General features: G+C 42.4%; 1 protein-coding gene across 1 annotated transcript; it reads right to left on the bottom strand.

Annotated features, from left to right (window-relative positions):
* Positions 1–839: 839 nt before the first annotated feature.
* On the bottom strand, positions 840–9,611 carry LOC121328638 (heterochromatin protein 1-binding protein 3-like). The gene is made up of 12 exons (XM_041273521.1): positions 9,497–9,611; positions 8,382–8,475; positions 7,287–7,452; positions 7,009–7,171; positions 6,520–6,663; positions 5,927–6,001; positions 5,484–5,650; positions 5,165–5,255; positions 4,556–4,715; positions 3,441–3,552; positions 2,968–3,096; positions 840–2,404 (listed from the first exon to the last, which is right to left on the bottom strand). Exons 2-12 carry the CDS (start codon positions 8,446–8,448, stop codon positions 2,011–2,013), a joined length of 1,668 nt encoding a protein of 555 aa, XP_041129455.1. The 5' UTR covers positions 8,449–8,475; positions 9,497–9,611; the 3' UTR covers positions 840–2,010.
* Positions 9,612–9,824: the final 213 nt, after the last annotated feature.

Below are 9,824 nucleotides of genomic sequence, written 5' to 3'. Positions count from 1 at the left end.
TCATTTGGAAGTTTGAACAGAGGTGGAAATAAGACTCCTATTGCAAAGCAGTTAGCCACAGTGTATAGGTAACACGCGCATGTGTCTTTTATTAAACTCACAGTAAAACCAGGAATGGGTCACACCACTATGCAACGGGAGTCTTATTCCCATCCCCTCTAGGTCTCTGAATTCATAGTATGTAGGAATGTAAAACAAAGGTCCTATTTTAAGTGACTGGGCAGCAGTTGTTAATGCAGTTCATCCCCTAGTCTGTAAGTCACTTTGGATACAAGCGTCTGCTAAATGACCAATTAATAAAAATAATGGTTACACAGGACGCATTTCGAATTAAGCCATGCGTCTGAGTGTTGAAGCACAGAGGGGGTGCTTTAAACTTCTGAGTTTTAAAGTGGCCAGAAAGGAAGCGATTTCTACCCCATCACCGAGGAATGATCCCGCATCTCCCCATCCTTGTACATTACAGGCTTTCAGACCTGCTTAATACCACTCCCACTAATTCCCCTTACTTATCATCACATTAAAATGAGTAGTTGTTATCACACACTGGCTAATATCACTTACATTTCAGACACGATTAATTTCCATCCCAACTAATCACCTTGGGAAATAAAAGCACGCTATTAAGTGAGCATGCAAGTTGCTGTACAGAACTGAATATATAGTACGATAACACACGACTGCATACAGAACTCTGCAATGTGCATTCTTACAGCATTCTAGTGTATTTCCTTTTTGCTCAGTCCTTTTGAAGCTATATAAAAGGCTTTGACTATCTGTGATGTTGCAATGTTGTAACACTGCAAATCTAGTAATAAAAACACTGAAACCAATACAAATATATACAAGTTGCTATTTATCAATGATTACAGAAAAAGCACAAGGGGCATTATGTGCATGCAGATTACTAATAATCTAGTGATTACTGAAAACAAGGTTGTCAGTCATCATACTCAAAGATATACACCAATACACAGAATAGCTTTGTTTTTTTTGATACAACAAAAGAATTCTCAGAAACCTTAAAACAAAATCAGGTTTTCGTTATACTCTATTTTTAAGTTATCACATCAGATTCTACAGAGCAATTTTGAAATCATTTTTATTTCCTGTTTTTGTTATTTCCTACCGCTAAATAATAAACATTACCACAAAACATGTGCTTTTTCTTCTCATCCCCCTCCTCACTAAATAAGTGACTTTAGAATTATAGCCCTTTCGGCCAACCAGACACCTAGTTCTCTGGTATGTCCCTCCCACAGGGAGGTCTCAGTTCAAATAACTTTGCAAATTAAAAGTTGATGACTGGTATGATTCTGGTACTTACTATGCATTTCTTGTATTTTAAATTTGATTTGTAAGTATTCGTTAGCTGCTTCTTATCTTAATAGAACCAAAATACCCAAATCACTACCGACTTATTTGGGTAGCAAAATATATCTCATTGGACTTTTCATTTAAAACAAATAATTGTTAAAAATACACAAAAAAGACAAAGCAAAGCCTAATACGCACCACATAGCAACGTGTGCTCACACAGTCAGCACCAGGTAGCACATGTGAGTGAGTCTGAAGGCAAATCTGCATTAAAACTAAATAAAAAGAACAAAGAAGTCAAGCAATGTCTGGGGAAGATTATTGACGTTACACAGAGGAATTTCACACACATCCTAACAAAAATCAGTGGATTTATAAAAGAGGATTTAAGGTTTAAAGAAACATTTCAATCCAAAAAATATTCCCTCTTGTGAAATCGACTTTCCTTGGCCTCTTTACTCTGACGGAAGCTTTAGAATTCCAGCACTGATAGAGAGAAACTTTACAAAAATAAAAAGAATAAAACACTGTTGTTTTATTCCCCGTAAACAGCTTGGGGAGTTGAAAGCTTACAGCCTACCAAAATAAAAGGAGGAACACCAGGGGGAAAGCACTAGCAACTGTACAACCTGGATCTCCAGAGCACGGCTGACCCTCCGAAGCGGCCGTGGCACTGGCCGCAGTCTCCCCAGCTCACTTCCTCACTCTTAGGGATTTGCGGGCGGCCGGTTTCCCCTTGACGGGAGACCTGGCCGGAGTTGTCTTCGCCGGGGATTTCTTGGGAGCTCGGCTCGTCATCTTCTTGGCTGCTGGCGTTTTGGGTTTATTCAGGGGGGCAGCTTTAGGAGGTAGTGCGGCTTTCTTTGCTGCTGCAGCTTTAGGGGGCGGGGCGGCTTTCTTGACAGGGGTCGAAACTTTCTTGGCGGGTGCTGCTTTTTTGGCAGGTGCTGGTTTTTTGCCCCTGGGGGTGAAAGCCGGCGCGCTGACCTTCTGGGCGCTGCCCCCGCCTCTTTTCTTGCTGGCTGGTGGCCTGCGGGGTTTGGGGGGCGGAGGGGTGCGGACCTTGGGAGGGGGTCTCTTTATCTGCCTGCAAAGAGGTTTTAAGAAGAAGCAGCAGTTCAGCTTATTTAAGTCGAGGTACAATCAGAAATCAATTTCCTAAATAAATATTGGACAGGCAATACCAATAAAAAGCAAGAAACAAAGACTTCACAAAAGCCTTTAAATACCACGGAAAACAATATAATACATAAGTGAGGCTCCAATAGGGCACTGGGCGATCAATGTTTTATTGAGGCTCACTAAATAAAAGCCATGGCAATGAGTAAAAGATGACTGTTGCATCTCTATTTAAATGCATTACACAGCAACAGCGAAAACCACCTTCATCTTCTGCTTTACCCTAAATGCATTTTTATATTAGCACTGGCAGCGTTAAAACTACTGCCCCCTTTTTTTGCACTGAAGATCTTTTGGTTCTTTGCATGTTTTAGATATTAAGGACCGATGACCATATTGCTCATAGTAAGAATATGCTTTCTACAATCTTGGTTAATAGTCTGGAGTACTCTACGTTGCACAGTGTGTAAATGGTGCCTGTTGGTTTGAAGGCTGTTTCCCTACCTCTATACACTCAGGAGCTTGCTTTACCTTTTCTTTGGAGGAGGCTCATCCTCAGACTCCTCCTCAGATTCTTCCTCAGACTCCTCTTCTGATTCCTCCTCCTCTTCTGACTCCGACTCCTCCTCCTTGTGTTTGTCAGGGAACAGGATTGTAGGGCTGAGAGAAGAGGAGAAGAGGGCAGGGACATCACAACATAGTGCAACAACAGCAGCTACAAACCTACATTTTACTGTTAGCCATTGTACACTCAATATACAAAATAACGTCTAGTAGCACCTGCATCTGAATTACTGGAAAAGGAGATGCACCTTCAATTACATCAGTGGGAGATGGAAACCTTAAACATAGCCTATAAAAAGTAGTTTCTCAATGCAGGTGGAAAGAAGACAGGTGTGTGTCCAACCATGAACCGAAGCATAACACCAGGCAATGGAAAAGCAGCTCCCCTAAAACCTCCACAGCAAGAACTCCTGTCCTCTGCCCCCATTCCCGGTCCTTACCTGGGGTAGTAGGGGAAGCAGAGCTGGAAGGTGCCGCTGAAGCCCTTCCCAGAGATCTGCTCCATCCAGCCGAACATCTCGCACTTCCGCAGGGTCCTCTTCAAGTTGTTCACTACAGGGGGGGGAGGGGGCGGGGAAACTAATAAATGTAGTTTCACTGCTGATATGTGTAAAAAAACAACTACATAGCATACATACTAAAGTCCTGCATGGGGTCGGGTACCCGCGGATTCAGAATGTTAACCTTTTCCTAGTTTGTGGGTCAAAAAATGTAATTTTTGGATCAGTGTACTCGTCTGTTTCCCAAATAACGTTTATTGGAAAGTAAATGTACCGGTGTTTCCTGCACTAAAGCAGGATTAGGGTTTGTACTGCCGCTCGTTTGATACGTCGCAAGATCCTTTTATCACGTCCGCTTGGTGTTATTAAAAATGCCTGCGGACGAGATGAAACAAGAGCAGGGTTTACATCATGCAGTGGACAATAGTTTGAGAGGTAAATCAGAAGTGTGGAATTATTCTGAAATCATAGCGAATGAAAATAACGAACACGTGACTGGATTCGTTGCTTGCAAAACCTGTCATTATGTTTTAATGCACGACAGCCACAGAACTGGTACATCTCTGTGAAAGCCCTTTCAACTGGTTGCATGAAAGGAATAGACAGGTATTTTATAGTGAAGCAAGTAAAGACAGTATGTTACAATTTTAAAGTATATCCAGACCACTAGAGAAAGCTACCACGCTGTATTGTACAAACCCAACCTGTGGAGAATGGTAGAGATATCTGTGTGTGAATGTGACACAGAGCCAGCAGACACAGGCAGTAGGTAAAGGACAAACACTTGTGGGTTTGGGTTGGGTTGCAGGTCTTACTAAAGTGGGTCGGGTCACTGATAAGACGGTGCTGCAGCGGGTTGCGGGTTTGGGCTGGACCCGTGCAGTACTCTGATACATACATTATGTACAGTATGTGCTTCCATAATATTGCTGTGTACCATGCATTCTACTGCTAGGGATAATAAGGTAAGTGCACATTATAGTTTGCTGAAATGCATTCCAATAATAGTACAAAAAGATGTCCTGGTCTTGCTAGGAGTTGGTTAGTGGGCTCACCCTGCAGGTTGACCTTGCCTCCCTGGCTGTTCTCCAGCACGAATTTCTTGAGTGCGGTGGTGGAGCAGGTCTTGGGTTCGTTCATGGCAGTGATGGCAGACAGGATTGCGTCTTCGAAGGGACCGCCGCTCAGAAGGGGCTTGTCCCCCAGCTTCTTTAGCTGCAAAACAACATCAATGAGAGCAGCTTCCCAAAAACAGCATTACACTAACTCAAGGATTGCATATTAATTATGGAGCCAGTATGCATAAAACCGCTTTTAAAAAAGTACAAGTAATGCCTACTCTTATTTGCAGGACACCATCTCTGTGTGAGACTAATCAGTTTGTACATGGAGGGAATTGTTCTGTGGGTTTATTTATATTTCGGGTAGACGGGAACCTACAAATCGCTGTGCCTGAAGTAAAGAGATGTATTCTACATACTGATGCTCGCTCTCAGAATTAAAACTGTCTTCTAAAGCTAAACTTATATCCAATGATCTTTTTCATCCTATGCAAGTCTATCAAAAACTCATTTTAAATAAAATCCCTTACAACACTAAGCTTCCCTCTTGAAGCTGGGAGAACTCTATATCCCCCTTTAGTGGTGACAGGCAGTCTGGCTCACCTGAAATGTTCCAGATGCTCCTTTCCCAGTTAACTGCTCCAGCTGTCCCTTCTCTACAGCTCTCTGCAAAGCGTTCTTCAACATGTGGGGTCTGCAAGAACAAGCAAAATAAATCTACAATAACCAAGGTTTAAACATCCAAATGCAGCCCCCCCAAAAAATAAATAAATAAAATAATAATCTCAACTGATTTACTGTGCTGGGCTTTTCAGTTTTACAAATGGCCATTATAGGCAAAAAAACAAAAAACAAAAAAAACCACACAACACAATATTTGTGAAGAACATGCTTGAACCCCAATCCCTAAACGGCTCCCTACCTGCTCTCCGCCATGAGCTTGGGGAAGTACTGCTCCACGTACTTCTTGATGAGGAAGTAGGAGGCCTCTTTGGGCTCACAGAGGCGGGTGAAGATCAGAGGCAGAGTGTTCTCCAGTTTCTCTGTGGGCTCAAGCACTGCCGCTTTGGCTGGAGCAGAGCCACCTTTCTGCAGGAGAAGCAACCACAGCAGAGGACTACACACAGGGGAGAAGCATCTATCTTCCCAGCTTTCAGCAGCAGCACTGCACATGGTGTTCATAGTGAACACTGGGCTCAGTTTTTGGGGTTTTAATAGCGTCGAGTTTAAACATTCAGACGATATCCAAACAGTAAGCAATATCAGAAACATGCATGAGAAACACAGCTGTTAGTTCTAAGTGTTTTATACAGTGGTAACAATACAGTGTAAGAATGTCTGTCTCATCCTGTGTGTTTCTCTTACCTTTCTGGATTTCTGTGACTGCTTGGAATGGCTGGAGACCACTGTGAAGCTCCCAGAGAACCCCTTTCCTTTCACCTGGAGCAGGGCAATAAATCACAGAGTCAACCCTGCCACACACCAGGGAGCCAGAGTCCAACCCGCTACTAACAGAGCTCAACTGAGAAATACTCAAAGAAACTGAAGAACAGCAAACATTTCAAACAAGTCCAGAACACACTGAAAAAGACCAACGTTGGTCATTAAATTTTATAGTTTTTTTTTGTTTTTAGTATTTCTAAAAGTAGTGCTCGAGTATTTTATAGTTATGGATTAAGTTCAATCAATCTGCATGTGCAAGCCTAACTGTACACTGTGAACACATGCAGCCCACCAAACTGTATTTGATAGAACTTTACACTTAACATTGCTAGTGCTCCCTTACACGACAAATATTTAACCACTTTGAAAAAGCCAGTTGATACTAAGACAGCAAAATGGTCACGGTTGATCACATAACCATCTGAAGGGTGACCAAAACAAGTCTTGAGTAGGAAAGACTGTTTGTTTGCATGCTGCATGTTGTAAGATTGGTATGCACCATGGCCCCAACCCACCTGTCTTACGGCCCCCCTCTGCAGCTCCCGCTTCAGGGCTTGTTTCAGCAGGTAGCCCCTCTTATCCAGCTCCAGTGATGGGTACTTGTGAACAATGTACTTCTTGATGGCAACTGCAGAGGCACCAGACTTCTGAAAACAGGCCTGAAATGAATCACAGGATTAATCAGGAGGGACCCCAGCCCAGCAAGCAGCACGAAAGGCTATTTTATTAAAAAGCAATACAAACACAGCAAAACCAGCTGGCTTGTCACAGCAGCCAGTACTGCTTTGTATATGTGCAGGGCTGGGACAGAATCAGGGTATATCAAGAGGGAATGCGTGGTACTTGAACACAATAAATGAATTTATGAAGCTAAATTCTACAGTGTCATACAAAGCTTTTGGCCATCGCGGTACAGCGCATTCACAGGTAACCATGTCACTAGCCAGCAAACTGAACTTATATGGTGGGCTGCTCAACGGGGGTGGGGTTAGAGGGGCCCGCACCTGGATGGCCTCTGTGAGGATGGCATCCATCTTGGGCCGCACGAACAAGGTGACTTGTGCGCCCTTCTGGGAGCGGGCCAGCTGTTTGGCCGACATGGTGGCCCAGGCAGGAATCTTCTTCTTCACTTTCTTCTTCTTCTTTTCCTTCACGGCATCTTTGTCACTGCAATGATATTCAAAGGTATTTAACAGGGCAGAACCACGAGAGTGCATAGTTATGGTCTGCAAGTTTCCTGTATGGCAGCTGTAATTCAACGAAAAATAAAAAGGCACGTTACTCTTTCTTCTGCTCCTCAGCAGGCTTCTCCTCCTCTTTTTTCTCCTCCTCTGTTTCAGCTTTCTCGTTATCTTGCTTCACCTCCTCCTGTGGTGGAGCTGCTGTGGGTGCCTCGTTCTCTTGCTCTCCCCCTGTGGAGACTGACTCCTCAGAGCTGGCGTCTGCATCTGCACACAGAAAACCAGGTGCCCATCAACACAGCGCTTCAACTTGAGGAACTAAGCCCCAACGTACAGCAGTTTCATCCATTCCAGGTACTATACATTTACTATGACTTTAACATGACATGGCTTCATAAAGTCAAATGAAACATGCTTAACGTTATGTTAACATGTAATTGAATTACATACCGCTTTGCAGTTTTCAATTATGTCTCAATCCTAAAATCCTAGGTGATGCAAAACTTTTGGCCATAGCTGTACACTGTGGCTAATGAAGCACATATTAAAATCTAAAATGTGTGAAACTGCTATGCAATAGGAGTCTTATTTCCATCCCTGAAAATTAACATTCTAGCTTGTAAAACTAAACTGTACATTGCTAAGTGTGCTGTACTGAAAAAAGAAAAAAGTGACAAAGTAAATGAATAACGTACTTCTAATACTAACAGACCTGAACTGAAGTAAATTAAGGGTCTAAAGACTTGCCCTTGACCATCATTCATATTGTGTTAACCCCCTTTTTTGTGTGTGCTAGTTTGTATTAGACAGGTGCATTGCTGTTAACACTTGTAAACCTGCAGGTAATGTGTTTGCGCTCCTGTTTTCAAATGTATGAAGGGACCAGAATGAATAGCCATGGATCAGATTGAATACTGAGATTAAACGCAGCCATGGTGCAATTTGTATGAGTCTTCTTGCCAAATTGAGCTTGTATGTACAATTATTTGTTTTCGTGGATTACAACAGTGCCATCTACTGCCTACATTATACTTAGATTTAACCACACACATCTATGCAGTGGCACAGCAAGTCCAGCATTCCAAGTATCAAAGTGCGCCTTACACCAGTTTTAAACCCATGTTTGCCAGGTTCTTGGTACGTTGTAATTAGCTTACACAGGACAGGGCAAGTAAGATTTGCCAGCCCCACTGTACCTGCTGCAGGAGGGTTCTTGGGTGCCGTTTCCTGGGAGGGTGTCCCGGCGGAGCGACGGATTGGCATGGCTGGTGGATGGAATAGAACTTGCAGCTGGAATAATTCAAACACAGATATAGAAAATATAGTAGAACAAGACATTGGGGTGTATTCAACTGTAAAGAGCAGTGGATCTAAATACTGTACAGATGTGCTTTAAAAGAGGACTCCGCTCAAACAGAAACACACTCACAAACCCTATTCTAAAACACCGTTCTTAATGAGCACGCTATTCCAATGACGGCCCTCCATACACATGGAAGTTCATTCCGGGCCAAAGTGTAAAACATTCTCAGAGAAAGGTTCGGTGAACACAAAGGCTTCCAAACAGGTAAAGCCATCAAATGATACTGAAATGGGTAAACATAGTAAACTTATTTTAAAAGTTTAGCTATAAAAAAAAAATGTCATCTCGTGGAGTAATAATTAACCAATATAACGTTTCTTTTTGTATTTATTTTTATTACAAGAGACTTATTTGTATATAGCCATTATAAATGTGTATTTATTTTTAAAATATATTTTATAACATTGGTCAATGTAACTAGCTCAATTGGTTACCGAGGTATTGTGTTTCACTGCAACTTCCGAATTTCAAAAATCAAACCCATACAGCAACGCTGCAGCCACAGCGCGCAGGCGCGGTGCAAGCGTTTAAGTGGGGCCTCAGCAAAAACAAAAAAGAAAAAATCCAGGTGACTCATTCAAATACAAACACCGTTTATTCCGCAGGAACAGTGTGTCACAAACGTAGCCCTCTTTCCTATGCATAGCCCGAACACTGCATTTGTATAGGTTTCGCCAGTTTACAACATTCACAGCGTCTCAGTGCAGCTTAAATTAACAGTAACTATATAGTAAACTGCCTACAGTCTCACCCTCCCTCCTCAAAAAACTGGCCATTTTGTCCATTGAACCTATACAGCAATGGCGCTGCAGTGAGCCGAGGGGTTTTAATAATAAGTTGCAATGCAAAACAGGGCGCTTTTGCAAGAATAAAAAGGAAAAGCAACCCATTTCTCCACGTTGTTTCTTTTCACTGCACTTGCAATTTACACTGTTATTTTCCCCTTACCTTATTTCTTGCTTGGTGTGTATGTTTGCATTTGAAACGGTCCTCTCGCCTTTATTTAGCTATTTTTTTTCCCCCAGCTCCACTGCCTGCCCCGCCTCCCAGCGCAGACAACACGTCATGCGTTCAGGATGAGATTATAGAGGACGGTTTCATGCTTGTCTCGGCTGTGGTTGCACTACTGCTGTGCCATTGTTTGAGTTACATGCACAACCATATATTAATTAATAAAACCTTTTTTACTTAATTGCATTAAGTAAAATTTGATTTTATAAGTCGAGGCTTACTTATTTATATCACAATTACGTTTTTTAAAAATACATTGCCATTC

This window comes from Polyodon spathula, chromosome 16 (genome assembly GCF_017654505.1).
Source record: "Polyodon spathula isolate WHYD16114869_AA chromosome 16, ASM1765450v1, whole genome shotgun sequence".
NCBI classification, from domain to species: Eukaryota; Metazoa; Chordata; class Actinopteri; order Acipenseriformes; family Polyodontidae; genus Polyodon; species Polyodon spathula.
This window is presented reverse-complemented; position numbering and strand designations above follow the sequence as displayed.

Bases quoted from the DNA above. Each gene is read 5' to 3' on its own strand.
- LOC121328638 (XM_041273521.1), bottom strand. From the start codon at position 8,448: ATGCCAATCCGTCGCTCCGCCGGGACACCCTCCCAGGAAACGGCACCC. The intron at 6,664-7,008 runs GTGCGGGCCCCT...GATTCATTTCAG, and splicing joins TCCTCACAGAGGCCATCCAG to GCCTGTTTTCAGAAGTCTGG. The intron at 6,002-6,519 runs GTGGGTTGGGGC...GCCCTGCTCCAG, and splicing joins AGAGGGGGGCCGTAAGACAG to GTGAAAGGAAAGGGGTTCTC.